Raw genomic sequence first — 18,108 nt, 5'->3', positions numbered from 1 at the left:
AACGCCCCATGACGTCGGGTACAATGACACGTTATAAAACATCAAAGTCTGACCACCCGATCCATTTAGTCGCTTGTTACAAGGATGGGTTACTTTGACCCTGATCCAAACGCGAATCCCACAGGAGACGCCCCACAAACATAGGTGGAGTTTCCACGCAGAAAAGAAATCTATGTGAAATTGGGGATATGAAATTCAAGCAGCCAGTAGGCACCCCCAAGGGCAACTAAAGTCTCCTCTACTTCATGATCTGTTTCTTTATGCTCCTGAATCGGGATGACTGCTCGTATTGGCAAAATCAAAAACGAGAATTTGGCCAATTATAATCCGCTTATTAAATGACCGCTCGTAAAATATCCAAGTACGAAATCCCGTCGTGATACTTCAGGAATACAGTAAACTACGGCTATAACGAACATGCTTATAACGAACTGACGGATTTAACGAATTTATTTTTTGGTCCCGGTCATTTGCTGTATATATGGTGTATATATGCTTATAACGAACTACGATTCTAACGAACTTAAATTAGTTGTCCCTTTGAGTTCGTTTTAACCGTAGTTACTGTATTGCTAAAATGGCGTACACTCAAACCTCAGTCAAAATTTGAAATGGCATTTTCTAATCAGCATGTACTTATCGCAGTAAATGCAATAATCTTGGACACGACGTTGAACCCCATTTAACCTCACCGCTTATCGCAGTACACTGTCCTTTTCTAACATACATCAACATTCACCACTACTGGTATGTAGTACCAATGCACTTCCAGGCAGCAAAAAGCATAAATTCTTTGATATATTTCACGTCTTTATTTCACAATCGCACATAACAATAACTACACGTCAACACGATGGTAATGTTGATAAAGCTGACTAGCGCTGGGAGGCGTCCGATGGAAGTTTTGAATAATTCTCACGCGATGATAGAACTTTCTAGCCAGAGCTGGAATTATGGTTTCACAATCATTGAAAAAATACCGTCTTTCCAAATGCTGGTAGGGAGACTAGGGTTAAGTCATTATAACCGAATCTCCAATTTTCGAACATTTTCTTAGTTGTTTGGAATCCGATCACTCTCCATACATAGTAGCCATTTTAACTACCCAATACACATTTTAACGACCATGGAATGGACTTTTAAACTTACAAACTTTACAAAAGTAGTTACTGGTATAGAAAGCTGGGGACGCCATCGTATTGCTGGTCCATCCATCACTTGATTGTCTGGTTTGCTAACAGACCGCCGTCGCATGGCAGGAGTACTGCCGTCGGGGGGGGGGGGGGGGGGGGGGGTGTTCAAGCAACAAACACTTACCTTTTTTCGAAAATTGTGGGTGGCGGGTGCTACCGGTAGGGCAGGACATGCTTAGCCATTTCGCGAACAGCTGATGTCAGCGATCCACTCATATAATTTTAACCGATATTTTGCCTTTTACGCCCATTGGAATCTGGTTATTCTCTGTCATTGACGTATCATATTTACACCTTCTGTCCATCTTCGGGGTCAAAGTTTATAATATCGCAAAGAACCAGGTAGGAGCGTCTACTAGCCTTAAAAGCTTTACCAAAGTCTTGTTTCCGCCCTTGCCACATCAAGCCCACTTTCCTGCGCTAAATATGATTGGGTGAGTGAGTTGGGTTTAACGCCGCTTTTAACAGTATTGCAGTTATATCACGGCGTGTCAGCTTAATGTGGGAGGAGATCCCGAAGTGATGCAGGTCACTGACGTTTACCACTTCGGTGAAACCCACGAGCACGGGTATGGTGCTGACAAACCTAGAAACATAATCGGGGCGAACCGGGATTCTGGCGATAAATATGATTGGACTATTGCACATTTCGATGGTCGATTTGCCGCTGGAATATGTTTTTTTCATCTCTTAACCGACCAACGATAGCCTATGTTTTTTGTGTCAGGGATGTAATCGCGAATGTTTTCGGTGAAGCTGGACGAGATAAGAACAGCGATCTGATTGGATATCGCCTTTTCATTACAATGGGCACAACTCGTAATCTACGGGAGGTGGCGCCAGGGTCGAGCAAAGAAAAGTGGCCTTGATGTGGCAAGGGTAAAAACCCCAGTGCTAACTACACATGTCCCAAAAGTTTGAATTGGACCAGACGGCAACATAGTTCCTACGTAATCACCAAAACCTAACCTGAGTTTCAATCCCAAAAGGTCTAGTCGCCATTCTAGTAAAGCTTCCGGTTTCACGGACACGAGTAATGCAAGGCGTGCTGCAGGGAAGCCATCTTCCCGAGGCAAGCGTGTCCACTAACCTATATCAAAGCCTACTTGCCATATCACGGCCACTTTTCGTGGCTCGAAACTGGCGCCACCTCGCGTAGATTACGAGTTGTGTCCCTTGTAATGTAAACGCGATATCCAATCAGATCGCTGTTCTTATCTCGTATAGCTTCACAAAGGCGACTACCATAGGCGACGACCAAGTCGATCAGGTAAAGAAAACAGTCGCGATTTTATCCCTGACACATGAGCATAGACAATCGTTTGGGGATTTAAAACAAAGACAGACAGCGGTAAATCACTTTCATACGAAGGTGTACAGTCTCTGTGAAACGTTCTCTGATTGGTCTACAGATATTTGCGACAGTCCAATCAGAGATGGCACAGGAAAAGGGGCTTGGAGTGGCAAGGGTGGAAACAAAGCTTTGATAAAAAGGCAAGTGGACGCTCTTGCCTCGAGGAGATGCAGGGGGCGTAACTCTCATTTATTGCGTCCGTCACTGCCCGGATGCAACATCAAACATTTCTGCTAACTGACCATGTTTGAAGACTCAAATAAAGTGTTATCGATATATATTTTTATTGGCAGGAAATACTTCTCTAGTACATAAAAATCAGTCTAGTGTGGGATACAGGGTGTGTCTGGCCGGCATGTTGCCGCTGTTGCAGTCGTCGGTGGTGCAGTAGTATCTGCAAGTGATTGCCGAGAACAGTATTGTGGTCCGTGTGCACACACTCTCTTGTGTCCGATGTTTGTTTGTACCACTGCCTGTGACACATCGCCACAAATAACACATAGTATATCGTATAATGTTTCAATTTCGAACAGTATTATTAAATGGTTTTAAAAGAGTATAGCCTTATCTACCACATTCGTGACCAACTCGTCCCATTCCCTATTGGCGTATGAACACTGGAACTACTTCAAACAAGAACGATAACTCTTATTCTTCCCGCATCTTGTAGAAAAAATAATGTAGGCGTCAAAGGAGCGCTCGCTTATTCCTGTTTTAAAAGTACTGAACCTCTCTGATATGATATATGTTTGTACAAAAGTATATTTGGCCAGCCATTTAACTCACACCAACATAAACTGACCTCATTTGTTATAAAAACATCTCCATCTGTTCCATTACATTCGACAATTAGTGGCATATGCTTACTTCGACCACGCTATGTGAAGCTATGAGTGAGTGAGTGAGTGAGTATGGTTTTACGCCGCTTTTAGCAATATTCCAGCAATATCACGGCGGGGGACACCAGAAATGGGCTTCACACATTGTACCCATGTCGGGAATCGAACCCGGGTCTTCGGCGTGACGAGCGAACGCTTTAACCACTAGGCTACCCGACCGCCCCTGTGAAGCTATGAAATAATCTATCAAAATGCTGCCCTGGTCAGTTTGAACATACTACAAAACTTTAAAAGCATTCGACCAAACTTGTTCACAAAATCATCGCAAGTTATCTAAGGCGCCGCCATTCGCTGTGCAGCGTTGCGTCCCTTGGATACGCCAGAAATCTATGATTGTGGGTTCGAATCCCGATTATGTTTCTAGGTTTCTCAGCACCATATCCGTGCTCGTGGGTTTCACCGAAGTGATAAACGTCTGAGACCTGCATCACTTCGGGCTTTCCTCCAAGGTTAAAAAGTATGCGTCGTTTATCTTGCTGGTAGAACCTTCAATATTTCAACAGAACAGTTACACTATGGTGTGGAGTCCGGCCGAAGTCCTATCTCTATTTTGTCTTTTGCTTGTGGTCAAGACGTCGTAATGCGTTTCATTCATTTTGAGTAGATGTCGTTGCCGGGTAGTAGTGAAAAGGTCATTTTGGTCACTTCCGGTCTTCTTGTTAATGCTCACTGTGGTGTTAACGGTAACTTGGGTGTCTGGTGGCTGAAAGTCGTTTCAGTGTGTGGTCTCTTTAATGGGTGGTGGTTAAAACATTAGTTCCCCGCTCTTGTGGAAGCATGTTTTCCCATCTCGCGATGTTCGGGGATCACCCGTCGTGAATGTTTAGTCAAAACACTGTAAATACCTACTGGTAATTTGTTGGTTTGTTTGATCATTGTTAAACGCCGCACTCGGCAATATTCCAGCTATATGACGGCGGTCTGTAAATAATCGAGCCTGGACCAGACAATCCTGTGACTGATATCAAGGACATCGATCCACGCAGTTGGAATACAATGACATGCATCAACCAAGTCAGCGAGCCTGACCACCCGATCCCGTTAGTCGCCTCTTACAACAAGCATGGGTTGTTGACGACCTATTCCAACACGGATCTTCACGGGTTGATGCTATGATGGGTTGGGTTTTTTATTCCATAGTGCCATCAGTTTGTCATCTATAAAAGCAAACTTGACCAATAGGGATCGTGGTCGTCCACTGTTCCTTTTATGACCATACGATGCGCACGTACAATATCACCAAGTGTCCAAATCTTACTTGTGACATACTCTGTTTATAAAGTTACAACTCTATTGTTACTGGAATTATCGCTATACTTCATTGTCTCTACATACGTTCTAATAAGCATTGTACTTATCGCAGTACACTGGTAAAGTAATGTGAAATGGGTCTCAATCTTCTTCCAGATTACTGCACGTGCATGTGTGTGTGGCTGCTTGTACTTGACTGATGCTGATTTTTATAGCTAGCCTACTGAGATACCATGCCGCAATTTCACATGGATATCCCACTCAGACACAGTATACTGACTCCGAGCCGACCAGTCCTTGTTTTAGTCCCTTAATGCCGAGCGCCAGACATGGTAACAACAAGTACCATCTTTTAACGTCTTTTGGTATGACGCGGCCGGTGATCGAACCCCGGACCTTCCGCTCACCGGGCGGACGCTTTACCACTAGACCACGGAGGCGGTTTTTGTTTAATGCCCTAAGTATCATTTTTCAACATATTTCTGTCATGAACCACCGACTTTCCCTCTCCGAGCAGACGCTGTATCGAGACACGGCCTGCAGTCCACTAACATTCATCAACATTCATCACGATCGGACTGCAGTACCAAAGCACTTCCAGGCAGCAAAAAGCCTACAATATTTTATATATATTCATGTGTTTATTTAACAATGGCACATAGCACACAATACCTACTAACAACACGTCTACACAATGTGATGTCAATAAAACTGACTAGCGGTGGGGGGCGTCCGTTCTTTGTTGTACAGACTTCACACGCAACGATGGAGCTTTCTATCCAGCCTATCAAGACCTGGAATCGCGTTACCATTTGCATAAAAATGCCATCTTTCCAAATGTTTGTTAAGTCAGACTGATGCAATTACTTTCTGGTGTCCCACGCCGTGATATTGCTTGAATATTGCTAAAAGCGGCGTAAAACCATACTCACTCACTCACTTGTGTTATTACTTGCTAAAGGTAGGACAGGCCATGCTAACCTTTTCGCGAACACCTGGTGTCATCACTGATCTTCAGTAAGCCATTCATATATTTTTCACTGCTATTTTGCCTTTTACGCCCACTGGAACGAGTTTCCACGGACAAGACCGTTTACTGTTAACGTTTTATATACACGAGAAGCACCTGCCTGGTTTTAGCCATTGTATACAGTCCGAGTGAACAGTTACACTGGCATGTTGACAACGTGGCTCTCCCGGCTGCTCAATCAAGACTTCACCTGAAGCGAACGGACAGCGTTTCACTAAACAAAAGAAGACCCGAAAACGTGGCAGTGCATTATACTGGTTCCAGGCACAATGCAGTCATAAAATAACAATTGATTTTTGCTATATTTTTAGACCAGGACAACTCAAGCAAATTTGATGTAAACGAGAGGACGGTCGCTGCTAGGTTTAGATCAAGGCAAGTTTAGCAACCTGGATGTAAGCGAGGGGAGATCTCTGCTAGATTTAGACCAAGGCAAGTCTAGCAACCTGGATGTAAGCGAGGGGAGATCGCTGCTAGATTTAGACCAAGGCAAGTCTAGCAACCTGAATGTAAGCGAGGGGAGATCGCAGCTAGATAAAAACCAGGACAAGTCTAGCAGCCTGGATGTAAGCGAGGGGAGATCGCAGCTAGATTAAGACCAGGGCAAGTCTAGCAACCTGGATGTAAGCGAGGGGAGATCGCAGCTAGATAAAGACCAGGGCAAGTCTAGCAAAGTGGATATAAGCGAGGTAAGATCGCTGCTTCATTAAAAGCAGAAAGCTATTTTTATGTTTAGTTTTTCCCTCTTTCCTTAAGGTATTTGCGATTAGAATCCGTAAAAATGTAATTACATTTGTCTGGCCTGTACATGTACACCGAAAACAATCGAAGCGACGTCATGAAAAATCATAGGCATTTTGAAATGAGGGTGAGAGATGAAATGAATTAGTATCGTTGCAAACTTGGACAGAGAGCTCCAGCGTCAGGTTCTACCTAAAAGAAGTATTCATTTTCTTCTGCATAGTGAAACACAATTACATAAACATAACAGTTTACATGCAAGTCGATTTTATTGATATCTTCATAAGCAAAATGTCTTCGTAGAACTAGACATCTTCAAGTATGACAGACAATAAGCTTATGCATATTTATGAACACACGTTTGCAAAGATACGATATTTGAGAAAACACAGAAGGCAGAAATGTCGGCAATTTCTATCAGTTCGATTCTCGGCAGCGTTAGCACGTGACCAATGTCAAGGTGAGACGAGTGCATGCTCCTAAATCTCACGTGGAGCCCGTGCAAACACGTCATATCTTCTTTAGCTTGTGAACCATCTCCTTTCCCTTGAATATGCTTTTCTGAAGAAACAACAAACGGGACAAATGTCATATACGCCTGGCAGAACGTTTCGGTTTAAAACCAGAGCACACATTATTTCATTCAAGCATTTTCGGGAACAATTTTTTTAAAGAAAAAAACCCAGATATCCTGCGTCGATTTAGCCCTTACTCCCAGATTAAGCTGACATTGTCCAGAGCGGCGTCAAAACCCACCCACTGTTCCTACGCTGTGACATTGAAAGTTATCGTATTTTTGTTTGCTGATTCAGCAATATTCCACTTATAGGACGGCGGCCTGTAAAGCATCAGACAAACCAGTGATGGATATTATGAACAACCTTCCACCCCGCCGAGATACGATGACACGCAATCAACCAAGTCAGTGAGTTTGACCAAGCATCCGATAAGTCGCATCTTACGTGGAATTATCATGCTTAGGAAATCTGAGTAGTTTTTTATCGTTTTTTCCCTCGTTTTTTTCTTTTTGTAACTTTTTCGTTTAATCTAAGGTTAAAAGAAACAGAATGTGATTCGCGTTGCCAAATGTCAGATTTATTTAATACTCCCATGAATGTTGTTAGAAGCGACTGCGGGGTCGTGTGGTTAGACTCGTTGACTTGATTGATGCATGCCATCATATCCCCATTGCACAGATCGATGTTCATGATGTCAATCACAGGAATGTCTGACTATTTACAGGCCGCCCTCATACAGCTGGAATATTGGTGAGTGCGGTGTTAAACAACAAACAAACAATAAATAAATACTCACGTATTCCAGGTAGTCTCCGACTACCCGTGTGTCTGTCTCCCACTCCCGCTTCACCTCGCCATCGATCGAAAACTTCATCTTGCTGGTCAGCACGTCACCCTCCACTACGACCACGCCCTGACAATTCAAAACATAGTCACAGATAATTGTACTATCGGTAATACTTCCAAGGTACCTATACACTGCCTCACACTTCCACATCACAAACGGCATCTTCCCGAGGCAAAAGAGTTAACTGACTTTAAAAGTCCAGTTGCCACCCTTGCCGAACTAGGCTGGAATTCCTGTGCTCGATCGTAGCGCCACCAGTGGTTATTACGAGTTATGTCCCTTCTAAGCCTCTCTTATGGACCAATCAGATTCCATCACTTGCATTTGTTTCCAAAAAAATGGCGGCGCCCAGTCAAGACGATCCGATCGATACTCAAGATCTATATTGTGATAAAACGGGTCTTACATCGCGAAGTGCATCAAATCATGCGAGCACCTTGATTAAAAACATTAAAAGGTTTGCAAAATATCTGTTGACAACGAGTTGGCGGTGAACATGTTTTGCAAATCCTGCAGTCGACCGAAATGTGCAAGACAGTTTTCAAACCGAATTTCGATTTCGTTGCGAGATTTTGATTGAACTATGCATAGACTCGTTAGTCCAGCCAAAAATGTGACTTCATAATACCAGCCTAGTTCGGCAAGGTTGGAAACTGGACTTTAAAAGTCATTTAACTCTGTTGCCTAGGGAAGATGCACAAACGGTAATTCTTCGCGCTTATCAACATGTACTCTATGCATCGGGGGCGGTCGGGTAGCCTAGTGGTAAAAGCGTTCGCTCGTCACGCCGGGTTCGATTCCCGACATGGGTACAATGTGTGAAGCCCATTTTCTGGTGTCCCCCGCCTTGATGTTGCTGGAATATTGCTAAAAGTGGCGTAAAACCACAGTCACTCACTCACTCACTCACTCTACGCATCGCACATGGATCTTGCAAGGAGCAGTGCTCATTTGAAATCCCAGAATAATGAACGTCCTCTTTCCATGGGCTTACTAAAAAATAGATACGACACCACGTGTATTCACGAGAAAGTACGGAATACGAGCAAGGCGATATCTTCTTAAACAAAATTATAGAAACAACAAGATAGCATGTTCCAATGTAAAGGTTATATATTCACATTTCCAGATAGTATGGTAAAAGTTCAAGGTACTAGTCCAATAACAATGTTAAAGCATTAATTTAATATCTTGCAAATTCAAAAAGGTATCACGAATTTTAAACAGTATCATCAACATGGTAGCTTGAATTTTCAAATAAGCATCTTCAGTTTTCAAGAATACAAATGATATAGATGGCCCTAATGGGCTTCCGAAGGTAAAGGAGGAACGTAGTCTAAATATACAAAAACAACCGCTAATTTACGGCGATGATAACTGTCCGTGATTACAAGAACATCTAATCACGCGCATCATTTTATTTTATTAAAAGTAATTTTGTTTATTTGACGTTAAGTAATGTAATTACTTCCTCGATTATCCAGTGTAATAAATGTCAGATCTGTTATGATGAATACCTTGGATCCGTTATCCACCATACCTTTGTTTTCAATCAGGATCGATTGACACGAGGCGAAAAATAACGTTGACATCAAATTAATTTATAATGTTATTTCACGACTGAGGGCGGCGGGGAAGCCTCGTGGTTACAGCGTTCGCGCATCACGCCGAAGACCCGGGGTCGATTACCAACATGGGTGGTTTCCCCCGCCGTGATATTGCTGGAATATTGCTAAAAGCGGCGTAAAACCATACTCACTCACTCACTCACTCACTCACTCACCCACTCACATGTTTGAAACAAGCGGCGGAATCATCAGTACTCGAAGCTGCGTGTCGTCTCAATACAACCGTGACTCCTTGTAGCATATGCCCTGCCTCGCCATAAATGAGTCCCAAAGTAATGTATTTCCGAGGATCATGAGGTATACTTACAGTCACTGAGTGGCCAGGGGAACGTCTACTTACAGTCACTAAGTGGCCAGGGGAGCGTCTACTTACAGTCACTGCGTGGCCAGGGGAGCGTCTACTTACAGTCACTGCGTGGCCAGGGGAACGTCTACTTACAGTCATTGTGTGGCCAGGGGAACGTCTACTTACAGTCACTGAGTGGCCAGGGGAACGTCTACTAACAGTCAGTGAGTGGCCAGGGGAACGTCTACTTACAGTCATTGTGTGGCCAGGGGAACGTCTACCTACCGTCACTGTGCGGCCAAGGGAACGTCTACCTACCGTCACTGCGTGGCCAGGGGAACGTCTACCTACCGTCACTGCGTGGCCAGGGGAGTGTCCGGGGTAGTTGAACTCCACGCCGGACTTAAACGAGTATTTCCGGGAGAAAGCTGCGTTGTTTGGATAAAACACGTCCACGTCCCAAGTGTCACCGTCACGGGACATCTCCATTGTGAATGGCGAACCCTGGGATGCCTTCCGCTCTTCATCCAATGCCCCTGTTATAAAACAAAACCGCCAGAAATTAGATTCGAATGCACGTAAAGTCTCCAGATTAAAACGGCCATATTATCAATCGAGATTTATTAGTATGTACATTCGATCAAGTCTAGCAACCTTGATTCCTTGATGGAAGATCGATGCTATATCTACACCACGTCACGTCTTGGAAATTTTTTAAGCGAGGTGAGACCGATGCTAGATATAGACTCGGGCAAGTTTACCAATCCGAGTGTAAGAGAGAGGGAGACCGAAGCTGTATTTAGACCAGAGCAAGTCTGTGTTTAACCAAGCAGAAGATCATTACTAGATTTAGACCAGGACAAGTCTCGCAAATTTGATGTAAACGAGAGGACGATCAACACAAAATGCCATTTAGAAAGTGGTCAGAGGTAACAAATGTTATATTTGGGATTACACTAAAGTACAGATTTACACTTGTCAGAGGGGTACACAAAGTACGTGATCTAGACTACCAGTAATGTTGTCGGACTTTCATTTTTGTGGAAGCCTCGGTGGCTGAGTGGGTTAGATCGCTGACTTTGTATGCTGGTGACTAGGTGCCTTACTCTGGCAGTGTGGGTTCGAATTCTGGACGGGACTCAACCCAAAAAGATACGAGAATCTGTACTTTACTCAGAAAGTGTTATCCCAAATATAGAGGACGATCGCTGCAAGATTTAAACCACTGCAATTCTAGCAAAGTTGATGTAACCGAGAGTAAGATCGATACTAGCTTTACACAAGGGCATGTTTATCAAATTCAGAGTAAGCGTGAGGTAAGACCGCTGCTAGATAAATACCAGGGCAAGCCGAGCAACCTGGATGTAAGCGAGGGGAGATCTCTGCTTCATTAAGACCAGGGCAAGTCTAGCAAACTGGATGTGAGCGAGGGGAGATCTCTGATAGACTAAGACCAGGGCAAGCCTAGCAACCTGGATGTAAGCGAGGGGAGATCTCTGCTTCATTAAGACCAGGGCAAGCCTAGCAGCCTGGGTGTAAGCGAGGGGAGACCTCTGCTAGATTAAGACCAGGACACGCCTAGCAACCTGGATGTAAGCGAAGGGAGATCTCTGCTAGACTAAGACCAGGGCAAGCCTCGCAACCTGGATGTAAGCGAGGGGAGATCGCTGTTACATTAAGACCAGGGCAAGCCTAGCAAACTGGATGTAAGCGAGGGGAGATCTCTGCTAGATTAAGACCAGGGCAAGCCTAGCAGCCTGGGTGTAAGCGAGGGGAGACCTCTGCTAGATTAAGACCAGGACACGCCTAGCAACCTCGATGTAAGCGAGGGAAGATGTCTGCTAGATTAAGACCAGGGCAAGCCTAGCAGCCTGGGTGTAAGCGAGGGGAGACCACTGCTAGATTAAGACCAGGACACGCCTAGCAACCTGGATGTAAGCGAGGGGAGATCTCTGCTAGACTAAGACCAGGGCAAGCCTAGCAACCTGGATGTAAGCGAGGGGAGATCTCTGCTAGATTAAGACCGGGACGAAGCCTAGCAAACTGGATGTGAGCGAGGTGAGATCTCTGTAAGATTAAGACCAGGGCAAGACTAGCAAACTGGGTGTGAGCGAGGGGGGATGGCTGCTACATTAAGACCACGGCAAATCTAGCAAACTGGATGCAAACTATACTTGCAGACACGAATGTCAGTGAGGCTAAAGTATCCATCATATTTAAATTCACTGAGAAATTCTCTCGGTCAAGTATACACGTTTGACTGAACTCCCCCGAAAAAGTAGCGGTAGAAATGAAGATATCTGCTAAGTACCATCACACATACGAGTGAGTGAGTGCGTTGGGTTTAACGCCGCTTTTAACAGTATTCCGTATTGTCAGCTTAAAGTGGGCGGAAAGCCCGAAGTGATTCAGATCTCAGACGTTTACCACTTCGGTGAAACCCACGAGCACGGGTATGGTGCTGACAAACCTAGAAACATAATCGGGGCGAACCGGGATTCGAACCCACAATCATAGGTTTCTGGCGTGCCCAAGGGACGCAGCTCTGCACAGCGAATGGCGGCGCCTTAGACGACTTGGGCACCCGTGCCCCCTCCCCCCCCCCCCCCCCCCCCCCCCACACACACACACACGAAGTCATTTCCGATGATGCATGGTAGTAGATGGAGAAACTAATATTTTAATATGGATATGCCACTTTGCAACAAATAATGCTATTTTTTCAGAAACTTAATACTGGATACAATTTTTATTGCTATTTGACATGGACGTATATTTTAAGTTGTTATTTTAATTTCTGTTTATGTTTACTCATTTTTAACAAAATATTTGCTTTTATTGTAAGCATGTGTATTTTCAACAACTGGACTGAACTTTATTTATACTTTATTAAAGATACCATTCAAGTATTTATTATACAAAAACATTTGTACATAAAAACAACATAATTTCATATACACCATATCCGAGCAGTCGGATCAATATCTTCCAGAGGCAAGAGCGTCCACTAGCCATTTATCAAAGTCTCGTTTCGAAAACAGAAACTAAGATTTGATACAGGTATATGTGGAAACGCTTGCCTCTGGATGTCGGATCAAGTCAAAACACAAATCTGGAAATTTGTTAAAAAATGTATGAATTTGTTTTCCAGATTTGAACTTTATCGGGATTATTTTCACAACTTAGGTAATCAAAATACAGTAAACTACGGTTATAACAAACACGCTTATAACGAACTGACGGATATAACGAACTACTTTTTTGGTCCCGATAATTAGCTGTATTAATCTGTATATATGCTTATAACGAACTACGGTTATAACGAACTAAAATTAGTAGTCCCTTTGAGTTCATTATAACCGTACTTTACTGTACCCTTAATCTTGGTTAATGAAAACCAAATTCATTTTCAAAAATGCGTCCCTATTAACGATGAACGCTATCACCCATTACGGGGTTTCCTACCTGCTGTCGTTGACGGGGCAGTGGCCATGTTGACACTACGCGGCCATGTCAGGTCGGTGTTAGGGAAATGTTGTGTCTTCTATCTAAGTTCCAGGCAGACGAACTGAGCTCACATGATTCGTCGAGAGTCAGTGTGAAACCTGTTTGTTATCCCGTTCTTCAACCATAACAACTTGCCTGAATGTTGACTCAAGTTCACTCGTTGTTTTCTAGGCCCACACAAACCACGCACAACACGTCGGGACAATGTGAGTCAGTCGACATGCCATTACATAACATTTCCAGCATTTTTATCTTTTGATGTTATAAATAGCCCAATAACCTGCTGGCTTATTTTCGGATGATGTAATTTTTTGGCATTATGTAATATTTTAAAGCATATGCGTATCATCCAACCTGGATCCTGTAACCACCGTCATGATTGCCTCTGTGTCATTTATCCGAAGTTTTATCTAAAACAATCGTTTCGTTTCTTGTAAAAAAAGATTATTGCACCGTTTTCTTTGATAATCCAAACACTTGTCACGAAATAGAAAAGTGAGATTTACCCTCTCTGTCGTTTTATGTATGTTTTCAACTCTCCAAAGTATACTGTACCGTTGTAATTCACACGTTGACATTCGCCTGAAGATATTCGCCAGCAGACCTTATCCGCGTAAAATATAGTAGAGCTATAGCGTTTATAGGAATTCAGGTCCTTTTCAGATTTTTAATTATGTTTAAGTTGGCAATTTTGTGTTGATTAACTGTACCTATTAAACGCCTAAATTATATTTGAAATATAGGCAATTTAACATGATTAATTCATGTTTAAAGTGACGATGATATATTAAATATAATCTTTAAAAAATTAACAAAACAGTTATGATAATAACCACTCACCGATAGCGTCCATAAAGTCCGCGAATCCCGTCGTGAGCTCAGGGCAGCACTGCCACTTGCCTATCGTCGCAGCCATTATACTGATTTAGGTATCGATGCAAACAAACAGCACAGCGAGGAGCTAGTGAGGTGGGCTGGCATGTGATTCACGTATAGTCTCGTTAACCCTTTATAGCAGAGGCCCACATTGTGACTGAGGAAATCACGTGACCCTGCCATGGCTTTGTTATAAATAAGACTGTTATATTCAACTCGTATATTTGACAAGATGTTGTCTATCCCACTGAATGTTAATTCTAATGAAGCGCATCATGAAAAAAAGGTCTTTATGTGTTAGATTGTGGAATTTTAATAAATGTATTTTGAAAGCAGCGTACTTACAAATAATACTCCATTTGCATTTCATATCTAATAACATGCCTTTCAACTGTTGGTCAGCCCTATTGTCATTAGCTTTAGTAATATATACGAAATATATCATTACACTCATTTCGTCTGCAATTGATCCACGCTCCACAGATGGCTGAGTTCATCCCGTGAGCTTCAGTGTATATCAATTCCGGGACAACCATGTATATCTGTTTAAATTAAATCAGCATATATTAAATTTCTATATCTATGAAGCTATTGCATTTAGGTTTTGAACGAAGGTGACATGTCTGTACTGCATTCAGGAGAAAGGAAAGATTAACCGGGGAAAATAAACCCAGGGGTAGCAATGTTAGGGAAAAATGTACGTGGAAACTATACCCAGGGGTAACACTGTTAGGGAAAGATGTACGTGGAAACTATACCAAGGGGTCACAACGTTAGGGAAAGTTATACCGGGAAACTATACCATAAAATAACTTGTTAGGGAAAGCTAAACCGGGGACACTTTATCAGGGATAACAATATTAGGGAAAGATGTTCCTGGAAACTATGCCAAGAGGTAACAATGTTAGGGAAAGCTATACTGGTAAACTATACTATCAAGTAACAATATTTGTGAAAGCTATACCGTGAAACTATACCTAAAATAACATGTTAGGGAAAGCTAAACCGGGGACACTTTATCAGGGATAACAATATTAGGGAAGGATGTTCCTGGAAACTATGCCAAGAGGTAACAATATTTGTGAAAGCTATACTGGTAAACTATACTATCAAGTAACAATATTTGTGAAAGCTATACCGTGAAACTATACCAAGGGGTAACAACGTTAGGGAAAGCTATACCGGGAAACTATACCCAGGGGTAACAACGTTAGGGAAAGATATACCTTGAAAATATACCCAGGGGTCACAACGTTAGGGAAAGCTATACCTGGAAACTATACCCAGGGGTAACAACGTTAGGGAAAGATATACCGGGAAACTATACCCAGGGGTAACAACGTTAGGGAAAGTTATACCTGGAAACTATACCCAGAGGTAACGACGTTAGGGAAAGTTATACACGGAAACTATACCCAGAGGTAACAACGTTAGGGAAAGCTATACCGGGAAACAATACCCAGGGTAACAACGTTAGGGAAAGCTATACCGGGAAACTATACCCAGGGGTAACAACGTTAGGGAAAGATATACCGGGAAACTATACCCAGGGGTAACAACGTTAGGGAAAGTTATACCGGGAAACTATACCCAGGGGTCACAACGTTAGGGAAAGCTATACACGGAAACTATATCCAGGGGTCACAACGTTAGGGAAAGCTATACCGAGAAACTATACCCAGGGGTAACAACGTTAGGGAAAGTTATGCACGGAAACTATACCCAGGGTAACAACGTTAGGGAAAGCTGAACTGGGAAACTATACCCAGGGGTAACAACGTTAGGGAAAGATATACCGGGAAACTATACCCAGGGGTAACGACGTTAGGGAAAACTATACTGGGAAAGTATACCCAGGGGTAACAACGTTAGGGAAAGTTATACAGGGAAACTATACCCAGGGGTAACGACGTTAGGGAAAGTTTTACTCGGGAAAATCGACCTGGAGTTACAATGTTTGGGAAAGCTATACCGAAAAATTATACAACGGGGTAACAACGTTGGGGAAAGCTATACCGAGAAACTATATCCAAGGGTCACAACGTTAGGGAAAGCTATACCGAGAAACTATACCAAGGGGTAACAACGTTAGGGAAAGTTATACCGGGAAACTATTCCCAGGGGTAACAATGTTAGGGAAAGCTACACTGGGAAACTATACCCAGGGGTCACAACGTTAGGGAAAGTTATACAGGGAAAATTTACCAAGGGGTAACAACGTTAGGGAAAGCTATCCCGAGAAACATTACCAAAAGGTAACAACGTTAGGGAAAGCTATACCGAGAAACTATACCAATAGGTAACAAGGATAGGGAAAGTTTTACGCGGGATTTCGACAGGGACAAACAAAGATGTCCCGGGGTAACTATACTACGGGGTAACAACGTTTTGAAAGATGTACTGGGGAAACTATACCACGGGGTAACAACGTTTTGAAAGATGTCCCAGGGAAACTATACCACGGGGTTACAACGTTTTGAAAGATGTCCCAGGGAAACTATACCACGGGGTAACAACGTTTTGAAAGATGTACTGGGGAAACTATACCACGGGGTAACAGCGTTTTGAAAGATGTACTGGGGAAACTATACCACGGGGTAACAGCGTTTTGAAAGATGTACTGGGGAAACTATACCACGGGGTAACAGCGTTTTGAAAGATGTACTGGGGAAACTATACCACGGGGTAACAACGTTTTGAAAGATGCACTGGGGAAACTATACCACGGGGTAACAACGTTTTGAAAGATGCACTGGGGAAACTATACCACGGGGTTACAACGTTTTGAAAGATGTCCCGGGGAAACTATACCACGGGGTAACAACGTTTTGAAAGATGTACTGGGGAAACTATACCACGGGGTAACATCACTTTTCTTGACCGCGAATGTTTACATTTTCAACTGAAACCGGGGGAAAGTTTCTTACTCTGGCTTATTAAGCCGCCACAAACAAACTCGAAACGCTAACTTCTCTTGTCTGAAAACGAAATATATGACGCCAGTCTGTAAACGGTTCAGTCGATTTTCATGAAACATTTCCTCTCTCCCGTGTTTACTTTTTCAGCCCAAACCTCGGAGGCATGTTTTCCCTGGCGTATAACCCGCCACAAACGAATTCTAAGAGTTAAATTATTCTTACTTAAAAGAAATATGTGACTCCAGTCTGTAACCGGTTCAGCTGAGTGTAATGAAACCGGATTGGTATGGTTTTCACGTGCGAAACGCGGGGTTATAAGTACGCGGTTTAATACAAGTCTTCAGTAACTGCCAATAAACAGACTCTTGAGAGGGAAATGCTTTGTGTACAGAACAGTACAGGTGAGTGTGATTGCAATGGAGTAAAATTATGTCAGTGTTGGCTGTTATTGGGTTCCACAGAGGTCCGTGTATCGTTCAACAATTCAAAGCTCAACATCGCGTTCGTATTCATTTTCAGCATTTTAACATTTTTGATGCAGTGGCGCTAGAATTTGAGGTTAATGGTCCGCTATTTTACCGCAAGTGCCAAATTTGCAATTACATAAGTGGGAAACGAATGCGATGTAATGTCAGGGATCTACGTTTATATTTCCATTTTAGTGCTCCTGAGTGGCGGTCGGGTAGCCTAATGGTTAAAGCGTTCGCTCGTCACGCCGAAGACCCGGGTTCGATTCCCGACATGGGTACAATGTGTGAAGCCCATTTCTGGTGTACCCCGCCGTGATATTGCTGGAAGGGGCGTAAAACCATACTCACTCACTCACTAGTGCTCCTGAGTCTGAAAGAAAGGACACGTGGTTGATGTAACCTGTATAAATGTCTACGAAGCTATCAGGATCCACAGAGGGACCGATGATGCGTAGAACGCTGGCTGCTGTGGCTGGGGATGAACTTGCCTTGACTGCTGTCCTATACGGTCCTGATGACATTCAATTAAATATACTTGTATGATTCAAAATAAGACTTGTCTCCCTCAAATCATTCCTGATACGTGAATG

The 18,108-nt window shown here is 43.2% G+C and overlaps 1 protein-coding gene across 1 annotated transcript; it reads right to left on the bottom strand.

The window, feature by feature from the left end:
* Nucleotides 1-6,691: 6,691 nt before the first annotated feature.
* LOC139459152 (uncharacterized) lies at nucleotides 6,692-14,213 on the bottom strand. Its single transcript, XM_071240607.1, has 4 exons — nucleotides 14,095-14,213; nucleotides 10,099-10,283; nucleotides 7,783-7,899; nucleotides 6,692-7,029 (listed from the first exon to the last, which is right to left on the bottom strand). The coding sequence occupies exons 1-4, from the start codon at nucleotides 14,168-14,170 to the stop codon at nucleotides 6,979-6,981; spliced, it is 429 nt and encodes a 142-aa protein (XP_071096708.1). The 5' UTR covers nucleotides 14,171-14,213; the 3' UTR covers nucleotides 6,692-6,978.
* Nucleotides 14,214-18,108: the final 3,895 nt, after the last annotated feature.

This window comes from Haliotis cracherodii, unplaced genomic scaffold, assembly GCF_022045235.1.
Source record: "Haliotis cracherodii isolate W230 unplaced genomic scaffold, xgHalCrac1.p SCAF_13, whole genome shotgun sequence".
Taxonomy (NCBI): Eukaryota; Metazoa; Mollusca; class Gastropoda; order Lepetellida; family Haliotidae; genus Haliotis; species Haliotis cracherodii.
Note: the sequence above shows the minus strand (reverse complement) of the source record. Positions and strands in the feature narration are given on the sequence as shown.

Coding starts and splice junctions, on each gene's coding strand:
- LOC139459152 (XM_071240607.1), bottom strand. CDS start 14,170: ATGGCTGCGACGATAGGCAAGTGGCAGTGCTGCCCTGAGCTCACGACG. Junction 10,284..14,094: donor GGACTTTATGGACGCTATCG/GTGAGTGGTTAT, acceptor GTTTTATAACAG/GGGCATTGGATGAAGAGCGG. Junction 7,030..7,782: donor TCGGAGACTACCTGGAATAC/GTGAGTATTTAT, acceptor TTGTTTCTTCAG/AAAAGCATATTCAAGGGAAA.